Source organism: Rhinolophus hipposideros, assembly GCF_964194185.1.
Source record: "Rhinolophus hipposideros genome assembly, chromosome: 9".
In the NCBI taxonomy this organism is placed as follows: Eukaryota; Metazoa; Chordata; class Mammalia; order Chiroptera; family Rhinolophidae; genus Rhinolophus; species Rhinolophus hipposideros.
This window is the reverse complement of record NC_138055.1, coordinates 9,736,075-9,755,279: the sequence shown is the minus strand read 5'-3', so window position 1 is coordinate 9,755,279 and position 19,205 is coordinate 9,736,075. Positions and strand designations below refer to the sequence as shown.

Below are 19,205 nucleotides of genomic sequence, written 5' to 3'. Positions count from 1 at the left end.
GATGCACCAGCCCACACAGACTCGCACTTGCCCACCCTAGGGCATTGCTCTGTCTGCAGGAGCTTAAGTGGACAAACACTCCTTCAGCTCCAAACAAGCCTGCTCTTTTTTCCTGAGCACTCTATAAGCATCATTGTGTTTGTTTCTCTTCGTGATACTTATGTGAGTGATGTGTCCTCGTGCCCATTTTACAGATGTAGAGAGTGAGGTTCAGGGAACATGAGTGAGTTAGCCCAGGCCACCGTCAAGGGTGGGGCAGAGCCTGTGTTGAAGGTCAGGTCAGCTGTGTCCGGAGCCAGTGCTTTTCCCAGGAAGACAGCTGCTAGTGTGCGTGTGTGTGTGTGTGTGTGTGTGTGTGTGTGCGTGCTGCTTGAGTGAAGTTTCAGACTATTTTACAGGGAGAAAAGGAGACTCAGCTACTGTTCTACTCTTATGGGTACTTCCCAGGGACTGACTAAATGAAAAGAGGAAATCCCCAGCCTCCTGCTAAGAAAAGGGAACTGGCATTCAGAGAGTGGTGTGGGAGGAGTGCCAGTAAGTGGGGCAGGGCAGGGAGAGCATCAGGCTCCAAGTGTGTGAGTGAGTCTGTGTGTGATTGCAGCCAGCATAGGGCCCTAGGACCCAACAACCAGTGACCCCCCAAAGCAGATGTCCATCACCAGCTCACAGGGAGCTCAGGGAAAATCAAATACCAGGCCTCTCTCTCAGGTTTTCTGCACAGAGATCCGTGATGCCTGACCCAGTGGGGACCGACTTCTTTAGAGGTCATTTGTACCTTTCGGTCAGGAAGACACTGAGGCTAATGGGAAATGGACGGTCCGGGTGTCAGGCTGAGGCAGCAGTGGGGGGTGGAGCCATGCATCAAGGCCATTGCTGGGTTTACCCCAAACGTGGGCCCAGTCGCTGGGGCTGCAGGATGAGGAGGAGGCACATCCCAGGTGACTTGTCCTCCACAGGCCTGGAGAAGGCAGAGTCCTGCAGGGAGGGTGAACAAGAGCAGATGACATGGATCTGGCGTTGCCACCTTCTATGGAGGAACACGTGATTCCAGGACAGTAAAGCTGGGACGCTGCCCGTACCTGGACCTACTGTGCCGGCCCTGCTCGTCCAGCTGACCCGGACATGGCGCTGACCCCACGGCTGCCCCCCGTAGCCCTGCTGGCCCTGTGCTGGGGGCTCAGTGTGGCAGGGGCCCAAGGTGAGCCCGACTGCTCTCTCCCCTTTCCTCCCCTTCCCTACCCACTCCTTACTGCTGGGCCCCTTGGGCCAGGCCACCCCATCCCCAAAATGTCCCCCAGGAAGCTCCCAGACCCCGGCAGCTCTGGCCTTGCCTCCCTCCCCTCCTTTCCTCATTTCTTCTCTCTCCCTGCTCTTTCCTGGCACCCCATGTCCTCCTCCCACACTCCTGCTCATTCTTCTCAGGCCTCCTCTACAGTCCTTGTCCTCTGTGTCCCTTCCTGCCCACATTTCTCAGCGTGGCATCCAAAGCCTTTGCCCTCCAGGCCGGCCCTTCCCGCCTTTTCTCTGCCCCTCCTGCTCCCTCAGACGCTGCTCCTCTGACACTGGCCGTGACCAGTTCCCACCTCCCGGGGGCCCTTGGCCTGGGAGTCTCTCCCTGCTTCAGCCCCAGCGACCCTTTCGTGCTTGGAGGCCCAGCTGGGATGCTCCTGAGGCCCATGAGCCCCCTCCCCAAGGGCTCCCAGAGAACGTGACTTCTCTGATCACCATGGGAACCATGGTGATGGTTCCCTTTCCCAACCCTCAGGCCTGGCAGCTGACCAAGGACCAGGGTGGGGCGGTCCTAGAGCAGGGCTCTGCCCATCGACTCTTAGGGGTACATTGGTGCCTCTCCTCCCAGGCTGCGCCTGGGGCACATCCCTGTCCTGGGGTGGCAGGGCCCCTGTTCCAGGAGCAGGCACAGCAGGGACTCAGGAAACATACTGGGAATCAGCTAGAACAGTGTGTGTCTCTCCAGACGGAGGGTCCACAGCCAGCACCCTCACGCCCTCAGGCCCCTAGCCCCCCGGCAGCCTCTAACGGAGTCTGGGAGATTCCTCCCCAGTGCCAGGCACCCAGGGGTGGTGACAAGGGGCACCTGGAGGGGAGAGGTGTGACCCCCTTCCTGCCTCTCCCGGGTCAGGGACTGTCCCGATGCAGACCCTGCGTTGCCATAACGACTACACCAGCCGCATCACCTGTAGCTGGGCGGCCACCCAGGATGCCCAGCGGCTCATCAACGTGACCCTCCACCGCAGGCTCAATGAGTGAGTGACCCTCCAGGAGGGAGCCCAGGGGCCGGAGGGCAGGGAGGGCATTGCTGTGTGGGGCTGTGCTGGGTGGGGGCTGCATGGAAGACGGAGGAGGGGGACCCTGCCAAGGGGCTCCTGCTCCGTCAGGTGACCTGCCAGGCCCGGTGCTACTCTGTTTCCCTGAAAATGAGACTTAGCCAGAAAATCAGCTCTAATGCGTCTTTTGGAGCAAAAATTAATATAAGACCAGTATTATGCTGTTCTGTTACATTGCGTTACGTTGCCCTTATAGTAATATAAGACCGGGTCTTATAGTAATTCTTGCTCCAAAAGACGCGTTAGAACTGATTGTCCTCCTAGGTCTTATTTTCGGGGAAACACAGTAGCATGTGATGCCGGGGCTTCCGGGAAGAGCATGTGCGTTAATGTGATTGATGATGGTGATAATCGCCCCTTATTTGGTCACAACTTCACAAAATCGCCCCACACAAGTCCATCTTAGGTCAACCTCACTGAGAGGTGGGCAGGGAGGGGATAAGATGCCCAGTTCACAGATGAGGAAACCGCGACCTTGGAGCTGAGGTCCTTCTCCGGCCACACAGTGGCGAGTGTCTGTGTGTGGCCTGCAGGCCTGGGCTCCAGCCCTCCCCGAGGCCCTGCCACCTCCAGAGAGAGGGGTTGTCTTTGCTCCTTACATGGTCTCTGGGACATATGCCATTTGGGTACGTGCCTCACACCATGCCGGCGTCTTGTGAGAATGTAACTCACAGTAACAGAAATAATTACACAGCTGGTGTCACCAGGTTTGGGGAGCCCTCTCAGGGCTGCCCTAGGGAGGAGCCAGCTGTCACACCCACAGCACGGCCATTCAGCGCTGTCCTGCTCTCTGGGAGCCTTTGTCTTCCCTTCTCCACCTTCCTCACCACCACCTCACCTCCTACCCTTGGCTGTGACCTGCTTTCTCCTGCGCTGGGACACCAGACCCCCCGGAAGGGAAGCCCCAGCCCCCTGCACGCTCTCCCTGCAGGCTCACAAGTCTGCAGCTTCCCTGGATCTGCCTGCAGGGATTTCCTGTCCATCCAGTCTGAGGCCGCAGCCGGGGTCCCATCTGGTCTTGCAGCTCAAGGACATTGCTGCCACCATGGTCCCCACTCACCCTTGTGCCATTGATGGGCCTTCTGGCAGGATCATTCCCAGTCACTGAACCACGGGGCCCAACCCCCCTTACAGAGGTCAAGCAGGGCTGCAGCTCCGGGTGCCTCCTGCCTCCCCCCATTTCCCCCCCACTCCTCCTCCTGGGGCCCATCCTCTGCCTCCCTTTGTGGTGACACTACTCTAAGGAGTTGTCTAGACCTGCTATCCAATGTCTTTCCAGTTATTCTCTCCTGAACCCACTCACCCTAGATTCTGCTGCCCCCACCAGGCCGCCCGTAGTGCTCCTGCTGACGCCACAAAGCCCTCCTGGGTGCTAAATCTATGTCTCAGCCTTTTCCCTCCTTGACCTGTGGGCACACTTGACTCTGACCGACCACAGCATCCTCCTGAAACCCCTCCGTCTCCTGACTTCGGCCACCACACTCCCCCCTTCTCTTTGTGTCTTCCTGGCCCTCATTTTTCTGACACCTTGTCTGCTCTCTTCTTTTGTCTTGAACTTGAAGGGTGAAGTGCCCCAGGGCTCAGTTCTTAGACCTCCACTCTTTAGGTTTGAGATGCAGCCTCAGGCTCTGGACTAATGACTCCCCCTGCTCTCCCCAGCCCAGACACCCCCCTAAGCTCCAAACCAATAGGCACGCTCGCCTCTCTATGTTGTCCCTTAGAAAATAGGTGTCTTCAATCCCTAATGTCCTAAACCAAATTCCTGCTCTGCTCCCAAACGACAGCTTCTGCTCCAGTCTTGACATCTCACTTCACTAAATGGGGCCCCCTAATGGTTCAAGCCAAACAACTGTGGGGTCTTTATTGTTGTTTAAATATCTTTACCACTTTTCCTTCCCCATCAGAGCATCTCATCCATCAGCAAATGCGGTCAACTTTATCTTTAAGTAGAAATGAATCTAGCTAATGCGAATACCACCACTCTGGTTCAAACCACTTCCTAGTAGTTGGCATATTCTAGAAGCCTCCTAACTGGTCCTTATGCCTCTACTATTGCCATTGCCCCTCACCCAATCTGCCCACAACCCAGCAACCAGAGGAATCCTTTCAAAGCATACGTCAGAATATGTCACTCCTTTCTTTGCTCGTAACTCTCTAAATTTTCTTCACTTGCATGAAATCCAATTTCCTGAAATTCCTGGAAAGTGTTGGCCTCTTGTTACCTCTCTCAGTTATTTCCTAGATCTCCCATTCTCACATACTCCACTCTATGCACAATGTTTAAGTGCCTAGGCATACAACACTATAAACCCAAGACTGCCCCAGGGCCTTTGCACTTACTGTTCCATTTACTTGAAATCCCCTTTCTCCAGTATTCTTCTTCACTCTGGACTAACCCATGTCCTCTCCTGGCAGGGACCCCCCGAAGCCAGTGTCCTGTGACCTCAATGACAACATGCCCTTGTCAGACTGCCCTGTTCCCCACTGTGTGCCTAGAAGATGTATCATTCCCTACAATCTTTTCGTCATTGCCGACAGCGACTACTTCTCATTCCGACCAGACAGGCCTCTGGACACCCAGACCACCGTTATTCTGACCAAGCACGGTGAGGCCTGGGGTCCCTGGCCAGGGGTGGTCCCCATTGTGGACAGTGGGTCCGAGTGGTGGCCAGACTGCAGATGGTGGGCTTGGGAGGAAGTGAGAGTCTCCAAGGGGTGGAGACACTGGTTTGGGGTTGGGCTTGGTCTTTTGAGGGAAGAGGATATGGTCTCCTATAGTGGAGACATTGGAATAGGTACAATGCGAGGAGCCCCTGGCCAAAGTACCCCACCACCCTGGCAGTTCCACCACCTGCCTTCCAGCACTGAAGGCTTGCCTTCTTGAAGAACCATTCTATGATTTGCATAAAAACTTCTCAATTTATCAGACTCATCTTTGTTGTCTCATCCAATCTTACAGATGAGGAACTCAAGACCCAGAGAGGTTTTGTAACTTTTCCAAAGTGTCACCACTGAGCAGAAGTGACAGTGAAGGGTCAGACTTGCCAAGTGCTTCCTGCATGTTAGATGGAGCTCACCACCTTACTGCCCTCTCTGAGTGGCTCCCAGTGTCACACCATGGCCCAAGAAAGTCAATGGTCTTGGATGGGTCAATAGTTTTATTTAGTTAGGTTTTATTTGACTATATATTAAAAGAAATATAACCAACTCTTCCAATTCATGCAGTCAAGGAAATTATTGCTCAGAATGAGGCTAAATAAAAAATGGGGAGCTGTAGTATAAAAGTTTGCATTGACATGGCAAAACCATGCATGTCCCAGGCTTTCAGAGACACTGCTGATTCTTATTTAACTCTGAAAACAAGATCAAATTAGAAACTGTTTATACTGCTGTTTCACCAGTGATGAAACAGACAGAAGGAAGTGAATGCTCATGGCCTCTCAACAGCTGGTGGCAGAGCTGAGACTCAATCCCAGGGACTTTAACACTGAGCCACCCCGTGCTGCTCCTTGCAAATGTCAGGGGGGAGGGGGCTGGGCCTTTGTCTCCTACCTCTGTCTATCGTACCAGCACAAAGCTGTAGCCTGGAAGAAGGGGTGGGTTAGGCCACACTGAATTCATTTCAAACAGTGTGATCACTTACTAAAGGTGGCTGTGTGCCACAGGTGAGGGGCAGTGGGCAAGGAGTCCCTGAGAGGTCGGGACAGGCTTCTCAGAGGAAAGGGCTTTGCAGGGAGCTATGAAGGGTGGGAGGGAGGAGAGCTCAGGAAGAGCAGAAGAAACAGCATGTGCAAAAGCTAGGAGACTCAGGCGTGTTGGAAAACCTGTTAATAATTATGTCCTGGGCATCAGCTTCAAGAGGGCTGGACAGTGGTAGGAAGGAGGGGGAAGTGGGGGCAGGGGCCTGACCTACAGAGACTTCTGTGCCTGCAAGGGAGTTTTCAGGTCAACGTCTAGGCAATGGGGAGTCGTTGAAGGGGCATGACAGGATCTGACATGGGTGTGAGGTTGCCGGAGGGGGTTGATATACAAGGTAGACGGCAGGAAATAGGAAGTGGCAGGAGATCGGAGGTGAGAATGCAACCTAAGGCATTCATCTCAGGGAGAAATGATGAGGATTCAACTAGGGTATGGCCAGGGGATGGGAACATGGGCGATAGAAATCAAAGTTAGGATAGACATGCAATTCATTCCTGAATCTGTTCCTTCACGGAGCACTGTATATACCAGGAAAGCAGTAAATAAGTCTGGCAGGATCCCTGCCCCTGTGAAGCTTATGCCCTAGAAATAGGGAAGGTATCATGATGGAGACGGGGGCATCGTAGAAATGGGAAGGGAAGGGGGGTTTACCTCCTGGAACACATGTTAGTCGGCAAGTCAGCTCTACCCCAACCATTTTGGCAATGAATCAGAGGTCATGAGGTGCTGGGGAGAAGAGAGCGATGCATCTGATCTGCTCAAGCCTCCCACATTTGGAGATCTGGAAGTTTTACTTCCTTGATCAGTTTCTCCATCTGTGGAATGGGTTGGTGGACTCAAATCTCTCAGGTTGGATTAATAGGTTTTTCATTGGGTTCCCAGTCATTTCAATTGGTGGCTGCTTCCCAGAGCTCCGTGCTGACAGGACTCCCATGCCATGAAGGCTCAGAGGCTAAGAGTGCAACAATTGATTACTGATGCCTGCCATCGTTATGGGTGGGAAGGAGGTGCCCTGCACTAGCCATTAGGGCTGAAGACTTTTTGAAAGCTCCAGTTCTCACATGCTCTAACGTGTCATGTTCCGCGTCCAGCATAAAACATTTACATCTTGTCTGGGCTCTTACTGAATTATTTGTATTTGAAAGTTATCCCCAGAAGGCAGGAGCTATGCCATTCATTAATGAATCTGCCAGCCCACCGCTGTAGGTCCCAACAGATGTACGCTTACTGTTTGTTGATGGAATGATTTCATGAAAATTTGAAGGTTGCCTACATGTATTTAGTCATTTCTTCATTCACTTAGTATCCCAAACTCATTGAACCACTATATTTCAGGCTCAGGGGAGAGGGTAAGGGGTCAACAACCAAACTCTGCCAACCCCAAGCTTCTCAACCACTTGGGGAGATAGATGTGGACACACAAACCCACCATGGTAAGGACCATACAATGGCTATAGTGGGACAGAAAAAAAAGCAGGGATTCAGCCTGGAGAATATTCTAGAAGAAGAGACTTTAATGCTGAGCACTAAGAGTTGCCAGATTCTGGGCAGGTGGAAAGCAGAAGGAGGAGGGTGGAGAGCACAGAGGGAATAACATTAGCCACAGGGCCCTCTGCTGGGCAAGAGGCCACGCAGGCTGCCTCCTGGCCAGTGGGCACATGGGGACACGGAGGCTGCATTTAGAGTTTAATTGCCAGCACCTTGTATCCAGCTTAGGCTATATGTGCAAGGCTACCTGCACAGCCTTATTCCTGGTCACACTGAATCCCCACGATTTGGCAGACGAAGGGCCTAAGGCCTCTAGAGGAATGGGGTCATATCCAAGGTGACTCAGCTCCTCAGGGCAGCTGGGCCTGGAACCCAAGAACGTCCACACAGAGGCCCTGCAGGCTCTTAACCAGGCCCACGGCTGTCCAGCCCCTCATGGGCTCTTGACTTCCTCTCCCTGCAGTGCAGCCCCCCGCACCCCAGGACCTCCACGTCAGTGCTGCCGGGGACCAATTCCTGCTGAACTGGAGTGTGGCCCTCAGTGCCTCCCAGAGCCAGTGGCTGTCAAACCTGCAGTTTGAGGTGGTCTACAAGCGGCTTCAGGACTCCTGGGAGGTAGGGACCTCAGCCCGCTCGGCCCAGAGCCCACAGGGACCTGGCCCAGCGGGCACCTGCTCCAGTGGTCACTCTCTCCCAACAGGACGCCCCCACCCTCTACTCCACGTCTCCAAAGGCCACCCTGGGGCGAAAGCAACTCATGCCCAGCAGTACCTACGTGGCCCGAGTGCGCACCCGGCTGGGCCCGGGCTCGGGGCTCTCGGGACGGCCCAGCCAGTGGAGCCCAGAGGTTCTCTGGGACTCCCCACAAGGTAATGAATCCATAGGGCTGACGGCCCTCTGTGGGGAGGACAGCTAATTACACCCTGGGCAGAAGGGGTTCAGGGGCCCACACTGCGGATTCCTACAACCATCTGTGCCACGTGTTTACAGTCGCCTCCCTGAGCCCACCCTACCCTCACCCCTCCCCACCCCACCCCTCCCAAACCTACTCTCACCCCATTCCCACCCTTCCCCACCCCCCCACACCCACCCCTCCCCACGGTGACTCTGCAGAGGCAGAAGCAGCATCTTGCTCAGCCTGGGCCCCAGGGCCTGCAAACTTTCTGGCCAGAAATAATTACAACGACCATCACAATGGTGGGACGAGCAGCTGTGTTTTCATGAGAGCTGTATTACCTGCAGACAAACCACCATTCTTGTGTTAAGTCCCCCAACACTGAAACTAGATGCTGATTCATTTTACGTGGGGGTATGACAGTCCACAGATTCCACTCTCTGACCTGTGGTCACAGAGCAGGCAGGGTCAGGCTTGGTGATGAGTCTCATGCTGGGCAGCCACTGAGAGCTAGGGAACGAATGAAGGAGGGAATGAGTGAAGGACTGTCTCCATTTCCAGGGGACGAGGCCCTGCCCCAGAATCTCCAGTGCTTATTCGACGGGGGCACCGTGCTCAGCTGCTCCTGGGAAGTGAGGTCTGAGGTGACCAGCTCGATCTCCTTCACCCTCTTCTACAAGTCCAGCCCCAACGCTGAAGGGTGAGTGTCCCCTCTTCTGTGCCTCCCCTCCCCAAGGCACTGCACTCTCCAGGCCACCAGTGCCTTGGGGACCCCACCCCCACAGTAGCTACAGCTCATCCCCAGGTCTCATCCCTCCTGTCTTCCCTGCGTCCCCCTGCCCTCACCTCTGCCGTGACCCTCAGGGAGCGAGAATGTTCCCCAGTGCTGATGGAGAAGGCCAGCGGCCCTTACGTCCGGCACCGATGCCAGATTCCCGTGCACGACCCCTGGAACCACAGCCTGTACGTCATCACGGTTAGGCCAAAGGAGGAGGAGAAATTTATAAAGAGCTCAGACAACAGTGAGTTTGTCCCCAGCCCTCTAAGGGGGATAGGTCCCAGGATGGCAGTGTTTCATTGTGTAACCCCTATAACTCAGGGTTCCCCATGGCTCGTGCTCACGTTTGTCACGTTCAACAAAACGCAGTCCAGTGAACAAAGTGAACAAACGTAATTAGAATCTCTTCTTGACGTTCTCAAAAAGCAACACTGGAACAATGACCTTGGCAAATAATATGAAGGAACGTGGAATTGATATCCCCAGGATCACGTCCTCAACACCGTTTCCTCCATTCTTCTGGCTGCGCTTTCCTGTCCAGCTCTGCAACTTCTTTGCTAAAGCTCCTGCTGCTGGCCAGGCCCTCCCGGAACTCCCACCAAATTCTCCTTCTATTCCCTGACTGGGTTTTTCTCATTCCAGTTTCTAAAGTCCTTTTCTAATGCAGCTTTTCAGTCTTTAACAATTGACCCATGATTTCCTTCACCAGCTGGGGACAAGGGTGTGTGAAAATGAGCTGCGGTTCCTGCAGGGTAATAACCCTGGTTCCTGTTATGTAGCAAGGGCCCCGTGCAAAGGATCCCCCACTTGGTCAGGATGACCAAGTTCTCCCACCCAGTCTTTGGTGTGTGTCACAGGCAGCCAGCTCGGTGTCCTCAGCAAGGGATTTCTTTGTCCTGGCTCAGGTTCTCCGTCTGTAAAACGTGACAAGCTGATAGCACCTACCGCTGAGGGTTGTTAGAATTCAGCGAACTAACCCATGCAGGCTCACGTGGCCAGCAGAGCCTAGAAGAGTCACTACTCCAGAACAGAGTTCATTATGGTGATTCTGTCTTCACCTGAATACTAGCAGTAATCCATCCTGTGGTCGCCTGGCTACGAAACAGGTGTAACTCAGTGTCAACCAAGAACAGGGTTGCTCAGGTCACAATGGATGACAGACTGAAGTGGGGTTAAGGCCCCGAGATGGGCGGGACCTGGGGCCCACTGCCAGGGGAGACAGCACCTGTGACCAGCATGGAACACAAGGAATGTTCCACGGGACGGATGTTAGGAACAATGTTCCCTGAAGATTTTGCTTCCTGCAGTCCAGCTGGCCCCCCCGACACTGAACGTGACCAAGGGCAGAGACGGCTACAGCCTGAGCTGGGAGGTGCAGGCAATGCTGTTCCCGCACATAAAGCACACCTTCGAGGTCCAGTACAAGAAGGACTCGGCCTCGTGGGAGGTGAGGGGTGTGGCCTGGCGGGGCTTGGATGTGAGGGCTGTGAGGCTAGGTACCGGGGGCACAGCCGGCCAGCTGTCTGGCTTCACAGGGGACGAGTCAGGGTCGCCACTGAGACTTGGTGATCTCGACCCGTGTGGTCAGCCGGTCACTGTCCCTTCCCTTGGTGAAGGAATCGAGGCTCAGTGGGTGAATGTGACTCGGCCAAAATGAACACATGTAACTTAGAATTGCAAAGGGATCATAGATGGACGTCAGGGCAGGGAGGGCCGAGAGACGCGGGCTGAAGGGTTTTCAAAAGTCATAAAGGGGACATTACTCAGAGGAATGCAATCCGGAATAAAACTGTGCAGCCGCTAAGAGCAGAGCGGCTCCTGGTGAAACAGGCAGGGCTCCAGCGAGGGGCTCAGTCTCTGGATCCCAGCCCTGGTTGGCCTCCGATCTGTGTGGAGGACCTCAGGCTCCACAGAAATCAGACCGGAAACGGTGGAACCAGCGCCTGACCCTCAGGCTGGAAATGGGGAAACTGAGGCCAGGAGAGGAAGGGTCAGTGGTGAAGCTGGGAATGGGCCCCCTGCCTCCCGAACCCTTGTCTCAGAGTCTAGAGTCAGTCACCCTGCACCGCATTCCTGGGAAGGTCAGAATTGGGGTCCAGGCGGCACCAAGGAGCTGGAAGGTGGAGGGGATCAAGGTGCGGGTGGGACACAGTGACCCTGCCATGGCTTCTGGGCCTCAGTGATGTCACAGGGGTGCTTGCAAGAGGTGTGATACCCAGTCCCATCCGGACTGCTCCCTGTTGTACGTCTATGGAGGGTCCTCCATGGTGGGCCTGCTCCTGTCTCAGACCTGGCTTTGAGCGGGAGGGGCTGTACCTGTGCTGACGTGCGCCCTGAAAGGTGCCTCAGCCTCAGCATGCCTGCTGATACCCCTGCACCCACAGGAGAGCAAGACAGAGTCCCTCGAGAACACACATATCATGTCGTTGCCACCTCTGGAGCCCTCTACCACGTACCAGGCGAGAGTGAGGGTCAGGACCCACGATGGCTACAACGGGATCTGGAGCGAGTGGAGTGAAGAGCGCTCCTGGGACACTGAGTGGGGTATGTCTCCCCGACCTCCACCCAACCCTCTTGCTATAGCCCAGCTGGGAAGGGACAGGGGTGATGCGGGCACAGAGATGTGGCCCCACCCAGCACAGCATCCTTCCCTCCCACGTGTCACTAGTGACCCCGGGTGTGCAACACAGACCTCAGGTGAGGTCTTGAGAGAGCAGAGAAGAGCAGGTCTCATCCGCCGTCCTTCCTCAGACTGGACCATAGCCCTCTATTAATATGACCATGGTTTCATAGCCTTTGTGGCATCCACCACTGCCCAGGGACCATCAGCCCAAATTTCCAGTTACCATGGCAGCAAACATCAGGAGCTACAGACAGAGGTCTGAGAAGGGAAGGTTTTGGTTTGATTCTTAATCTCCTCATTTCTCTGCACTTGCTCCTTTTATTTGTCCCTCACTTTTCAGCACAGTGGCCACCAGGAGACAGTACAAGACTGGGTTGGGAGGTAGTTGCAGAGAGAGAATGGAGGAGGTATTGGCAGCAGGTGCCCCAGTCCAGGCAGCCTTACCGGGGAGGAGCCCCGGGGAGATGGGCATGATGAAGCAGAAGGAGGAGCTGGCCTGCTGGGCCCAGGGAACAGCACCAGGGCCTCCTGGAGGGGCCCAGCCTCTGAGGGGATCCAGGCTGCGCAGCAGGAAGGGTGGGGGCCCTGAGAGGCCTGGCACCAGCTGCTTCCTCCGCCACATGGTTTGGCCCATCTCTGCCTCCCAATCCTCTCTGTTGCGCCAGGCCAAGCCTATATGCTGCCTCCTTCAGGAAGTCCCCCTAGTTTCCATGGACTGCAGTCACTGTCTCCCCCAGGCACCTCCTGCTCCTGGAAAGGATCTACCCCACTGTTTCCTCTCCACACTCAAACATTCTGGGTGGGGTACAGACCATGCCCTCTTCTTTAGGCCCATGTCGGCCCCTCTGTACCCACCGAGGCAGTGAGCTTCTGGAGCACTGCATGTGCACAGAGCAGGCTGGGCTGGGGGGAGAACTACCAGGCCACACCCGCCCCCACCTGCTGAGCTCCAGCCTGTCCCTCCCCAGATGCTAATGCTCCTGTTTTCTTCCTGGCTGCCTTGAAGTACTGTCCATGTGGGTCCTGGTGCTCATCCTGGTGGTCACCACCCTCGCCTTACTCCTGGCCCTCCGCTTCTGTGGCATGTATGGGTACAGGTAAGGGGACTTCATGATGGGTGGGAGTACCCCATCATGACCCCAGGGGACTTCTGGTCCCACAGCTCCTCCCTCTGCCATCCAGTCCTTGGGGGTTCTTGGAAATCCTGCTCTCTCTTGGGCCTCAGTTTCCCCCGTGTACATGAGCATGGGCAGCTGTCCTAAGGGCTCTGTCAGCTCTCAGCTCCCTGCTCTCTTTCCAGGCTGAACCGGAAGTGGGAGGAGAAAATCCCCAACCCCAGTAAGAGCCAACTGTTCCAGGTAGGATCTGGCTGTGAGGGTGGCTGGGTGGTCAAGACTCCTGTGCCCCTGCACCCATGTCCCCATGCCCGGTCCTCTTCCCCTTCCTGGGGGCTTTGAGTTGCAGCAACAGTGGCCAGGATGGGCTGGGAAGCTCTAAGAGTTGGGCCAGCACCTGCAAGTTCAGCTCTGCAGACCCCGGGGTCCCACAGATGCAAAGTGGCCCTGGCTGTCAGGGCCCACGTGCAGCAGGGGAGAGACTTGAGGAGGGTGGGGTGGTGGGGGGCACATTGGTTCCCTGAGGACAGGACAGCAGAGCTGAGCTCTGAGGGATCAGGGTGGTGCCAGGTGGGAAAGGTCACTGAGGGCAGAAGGCATGTAGGGGTGGGGCGGAGACATGACCCTTCATGAAGGGAACGGAGCAGGTGGGCAATGAGGCTGGGGGCGCGGCACGGGCGCTGAGATGGCCACAGAGCGAAGGGAGCCCCTTGGTCAGGCAGGACCAGCTCCGCCTGTGGAGGGTCCCAAGGCCAGTGTGGGACGAGTAGGGGCCGAGCATGAAGGCAGCAACAACCCAGATGACAGACTCAGCGGGATAGGCTCCCTGTCCTCAGACGCTGGACTGGAGGATCCCAGGGAAGACCTGGCCCTCTCTGGCGACCCCTTCCTGGTGTCACGAGGCGGCCTGTCCTAGCAGGCTGAGATTCCTCCCATGTCTGGGGGCTCACTGATCCCGTCAGCCCCACAGCTCTCACCCCACCATCATCGTCTCCAGGCCCCACACTCACGGGCACAAATGCCCTTCTCTTCTAGAACGGGAGTGCGGGGCTCTGGCTCCCAGACAGCATGGCGGCCCTCACCAGCAGGAGCCCCTCACACAAGGGACCCTGGGGCAGCGGCTTTCCTGGGCTGGAGGGGTGAGTGTCTGGGCCTGGCTCCTGGGAGGTGGGAAGGTGGCTCGGTGGAGGTGGCCTCTGGCCTGTGACTCAGTATGAAGGGATCCATGAGGTGGCTTGGCCTAAAGCAAGGGGCTCCCTTTTGGACTTGTGAAGACCTTCCTGATTCCCAGGTGAGCAAGGGCCATAGCTCAGATTTGAGCCGAGGCAGGAGACTGGAGCTGATGACCTCTCGGGCCCTGTGCCTCTCAGGGTGGCTGCGGGGCTGCACACTCTCATGGTTAGCTCCTGTGCCTCCGGCTCCCCACGAGCCCTCAGAAGAGGGGACTGTATCCTGGGGGACTCGCGGAACGAGGGAATGACTGAGCATGCTCACGCTGGGCACATGTGAAGGAACAGAGGCGAGCGGGCATACTGGGCCGAGGAAGACCTTGAATAAGGCCGTGGGGGCTGGAAGGCAGCCCCACAGGGAGACAGAAGGAAAGTGCGGTTGTCTGCTCTGGGCCTGCACACCACCGTGCCCTCTCTGTGCTCTCTCTGAGCTGCTGGGCCCAGGCGCCTGCTCCACAGGCCCTGGTGCATGAGCTGAGTTATCTGCCCAGGGTGGTCCCAACATCTCTGTGCCTATTCTCCCCACAGGGTGTCCCATGTAGAATACGGGTTCTGCGAGGTGTCCCCTCTCACCACAGAGGATCCGAAATGTGCTCGTGACTCAGCATCGGAGCCTGACCCAGCACTGGCTGCCTCGGACCTCCCCATGGAGCCGCCCCCCAGCCTCCAGCACCCCCAGCACTGCCTGTCAGCTCCGTCAAGCAGGCCTGAGAGCCAGGTTTCTGGCTTCGACTTCAATGGCCCCTACCTGGGGCCATCCCACAGCCTCTCCCTGCCTGACCTCGTGGGCCAGGAGGCTCCCGCACAGATAGGCATGAGTCCGAAGCCCCTGCCTCCAGGGTCCCTAGAATACATGTTCCTGCCTGCAGTGGGGCAGCTGCAGCTGGTCCCACTGGCCCAGGTGATGAAACAAGGCCAGGCCGCAGGTGTGGAGAGGAAGCCCTGCCCAGAGTCTAAGGGCAGCCCTTCCCTGGAGTCAGGAGCAGACCCTGCCCCTCCTGCTCCTGGGCCGATGGTGGGTGGTGAGGACCAGGACAGCCCCATAGCTCTGCCCACGGCCTCTGGGGGCCCTGAGGACAGCATCGTGGCATCTGGGTACGTCACCACTGCAGACCTGGCCCTCATTCCACCCAAAGGGACATTGTCTTCGCCGGTTTCCCCTCTGGGCCTCTCCTCATTGCAGCACCAAATTATCAGTGCTGGACTGGCCAGTGGGCTCCCTGCAGCCCCAGCTCCCATGAAGCCAGAGTTCCAGGGTTATGTGGAGCTTCCTCCGACCATGGGCCAAACCCTGAAGTCCCCTCTAGGCAGCCCTGCCCCTCTTGCAGCCAGCAGCCCAGGCCTGAGCCCAACAGAACCCCAGGGAGATGTTACCCCCGTCTCCCCCCACCCTGAGGGGCTCCTGGTCCTGCAGCAGGTGGGGGATTATTGCTTCCTTCCTGGTGTGGGCTCGAGTCCTCTCTCACCCCAGAGGAAGTCTTCTTCTCTAGGACCCTGTCCCGAGATCAGGGACCTGGACCAGGGGCTGCAGGCCAAGAAGCCCCCATGCCAGCCCGTTTCCCAGGTGCCAGTCATTAAGTACTTTAAAGCCCTAAAGCAGCAGGAGTATCTGTCGCTGCCCCCCTGGGATGTCAGCAGGCCTGGGGAAGTGTGCTGAGACCCTGTGGACCCCGGGCAAGGCGAGTGAAAGGACAGGATCTGACTTCCTTCCTGTCCTGCTTTTCTCCCACGAGCTTCTGGTCCCTTCCACACTCATTTCTACAATGACTCAAGGAAAATGAGTCAACCACCTACCATCTACCTTCTCCCTTGACCCTCAGCAAAATCAAGCTTCTCTTCTCTTTTCTCTTCTCTTCTCTTCTCTTCTCTTCTCTTCTCTTCTCTTCTCTTCTCTTCTCTTCTCTTCTCTTCTCTTCTCTTCTCTTCTCTTCTCTTCTCTTTTCTCTCTCTCTCTCTCTCTCTCTCTCTCTCTCTCTCTCTCCCTCTCCCTCCCCCTCTCCCCCTCCCTCCCTCTTTCTCTGTTAGTCTCTCCCTCCCTCTTTATCTCACAGACACACCCACACACATACCCCTCCACACTTTCTTTCAAGTTCACGTATTTTTAGGTTCTGAATTTTTAGAATGCTCCTTACGTACTCATTCCATTTGCCCTCATTTTCTTTTTTACCAGGTGTCCTTGCTTTTGCTAGTCTCTTCTTTTCCTTTTCACTGATTTTGTATTAGAGTGAGTTTGAGGTCTGAGCTAAGCCTGTTCTGAGATGTCATGTCTCAATCAGAGCCTATTCTGATGCTGAAGTGTCTGGTTGTGTTGGAGGACCTGTGTCTCTGGGACCTGTCCCTAGCAGGAAAAACAACAAGATGCCAGCCCAGGTGCAGGAGGCAGGAGGCACCAGGGAGGGGGCTTTGGGGGCTTAAGACTTGGAAAAGTAATAAAGGACTGGACCTGCTTTTGTCGGGCACTGCAGCCCCAGAGGTGGTGACAAAGCACCAGTCTCAATTGTCACTCCAAGAACCGGGCGTGGTAAGGGTGTGTGCAAGAAAAGAACAGTTCTGAGCTCAGGGGGAGCCCTTCTGGTCTCACCAAGGTTACTGGGGAGTCTCAGGACCTACACCCATGGACTGGCCACCTGTGTGCAGTGCTGGTTCCTGGCTGAAGTGATCTCCTTCCTACACCCAGGCTGCTAAAGCTTGGAAAACTCAAGAGGAGAGGGGAGTCCAGAATCCAAGGCTACTGTAGAAAGTTTGGAAAGAACTGTTCAACAAAGGGAAAAAGCAAAATGATCAAAGGGCACATACACCGTAGATTTTACAGTCCAAATCGCCTGGCTGCCCTCTCTCCAGAAAGACCTTACAACTCCCGATGCCACCAGCCACATAGGAGGGACTTTTGGTCTATGTCTACACCTTGTATGGGATTATGGTTCTTTTACACCTTTGCCTTCCTCCTATGCAAAAAAAGTAGCATTACATTGTTTTCATTTGCATTATTTGGTAACATTCAAGTTTGCACGTATTTTCATATTTTGTGAGCATTGGTATTTTTTTTACTGGGCTAAGCCCATCAAGGACTTTGTTCTGTTGGGTGTTTATCTTTTTCTGATGAAGTTTTTAAGACTATTTAAGTATGGTCTTTCATGCATGGTGCCAATTTTGTTGTTCTAGTTCGTGGTTTGTCTTTTAATTTTGTATAGGAGGTTTGTGGGCGTACACAATGCCAACTTTTCTGTGTCGTCGAGATCTCCCGGGGAACGACTTCACAGCCCCACTTGTGGTTCGAATTTACAAAGGCCTTCCCCACTTCAAAACTGCATTTGTCCTAATTTATTTTTTTTCTCGTTCTTTTTGTGTTTCAAGCTTTTCGTGTAAAATTTTAATGATTTTGGAATGTACTCATGTGAGATGAAGAGCTAGCTTCATGTTTCCCCCAACGAGCGGCCCAGGTGTTCTTGCATAATTTGTAGAATCTCCTGTTCCTTGTCCATGTATCTGAAATGCCACTTTTGTGATATAGAAAGTCCCTGTATACGCTTAGTCAGTTTCTAGCCTTTCAATTTTATTACACTGTTCTCTCAATGGCACCCCACTCTTTCGTTGTTCTACCTTTATATGTTGTCATACAAGGCAGAGCAAATGTTCTTTTGTTCACGTTCATTACGGCAGTGTTTGTGGGCAAACAAAATTATGAACAACTGAAATATTCACCAATAATGAGATGAGTAACAACATTTTCTTACATTCTAAAGTAGTAGCCTGTGTTAACAATGAATGATGTGGACCTATATGCATTAGAAAGAAGTCCAAGATTTTAATTCCAAAATGTTCAGACGTTGTTAATGGAAAAAAAATGCAATAAAATATATTTTATTATAAAATCAAACAAAACCGTAAGCTTACGTCGATGTGTTGGAATACTTGGGGAAGGATGCTATTTGAAACCTCACTTGCATTAAGAGGGATGAATTCTGTTAAACAGAAGGGACTTTGGTCTTTGAGGCACCAGTGTGAGTTTAAGATAGTTTAAATGAGAACAGAAATGCTGTGCTTATAAGTGAGCAGCAGGGGGAGTTCCTGGGACAAGCCAGAAGGGAGGGAGTGAAGAAGAAAGACGGTGGTGGGGGTGGGGGGCTGGGGGTGGGGGGAGTATAAAGAACATACTCATGGTGGTAAAATTATTTGTTGTTTTCTGAAGTTCATATTTAACTGGACATCTTGTATTGGCTCTCTAATGAGAGTGGAGAGCTAAGTAAGAGACTGAATTCCCCATCAAAATAGCTGAGGATTATGGAGAGCTTATTCCTGGCAGGCCCTGCTTCATTTATGTAGGGGGAATCAGCTCATTTAATCTTCACAACCTTCTGAGGCAGATGGTACTATCTTTATCATATTCTTTTTGTAAGTGAGGAAGTAGAGAGGTCACATCATGTGTCCCGGGTCAACCAGCCAGTAGGTGGCAGTCAGGATTCAAACACTGGCCTTGTGGGTCCGAGCCTGCCCTCAAAAGCAAGGTCTCTCACCTGGATGTGAGATGATTCACATTGCTTAGCAAAGCAGAAAAATCCATAAACCAAGCTGATTCGGGGGAGGGGGGAGGCTGTGACAGAAGTGACCATGAAAAATGTTTGTATTTGCCGGGAAGCTCAATAATAAGGGTGCAAGTTCACTAAAGTCCTAAGAGACCTTGCGTGGAGGACGATGTCTCCCTCACCTGTCTGCCCCTGAAGACTGTGCATGTACCAGGTGATGACCAAGGAATCGTGATGGCTTGAGGCCTCCAGCAAGTTGTCCCTGAGATGGAGGTACACGTGCACATGTTGGGCTGGGGATGAAAGGAATGGGGACGAAGCAATGCTAGGCAGGAGGGGCTGATGAAAGATCTGCCAACCCACAGAGAACTCTGGAGCAAAATGTGCCTTTTCGAAGGGCCCCACACTGGGCAGAAATGGCCAGGTCCTGGGGCCTTTGTGTCGGGTCATCACCTAGGGGCTCCCTGAGAAGAAGGAAGGAGTCACAGCTGGGGGCTATCAGCAGCTGGG

General features: G+C 54.5%; 1 protein-coding gene across 1 annotated transcript; it reads left to right on the top strand.

The window, feature by feature from the left end:
- Positions 1-1,122: 1,122 nt before the first annotated feature.
- Positions 1,123-18,044, top strand: LOC308501803 (cytokine receptor common subunit beta-like; the record flags this gene model as incomplete). The annotated part of the gene is made up of 13 exons (XM_081058875.1): positions 1,123-1,198; positions 2,141-2,264; positions 4,761-4,951; positions 7,996-8,147; positions 8,233-8,401; positions 8,989-9,127; positions 9,292-9,449; positions 10,513-10,652; positions 11,590-11,749; positions 12,835-12,925; positions 13,129-13,186; positions 13,979-14,082; positions 14,701-18,044. 13 exons carry the CDS (start codon positions 1,123-1,125, stop codon positions 15,827-15,829), a joined length of 2,691 nt encoding a protein of 896 aa, XP_080915001.1. The 3' UTR covers positions 15,830-18,044.
- Between the last annotated feature and the right edge of the window lie 1,161 nt (positions 18,045-19,205).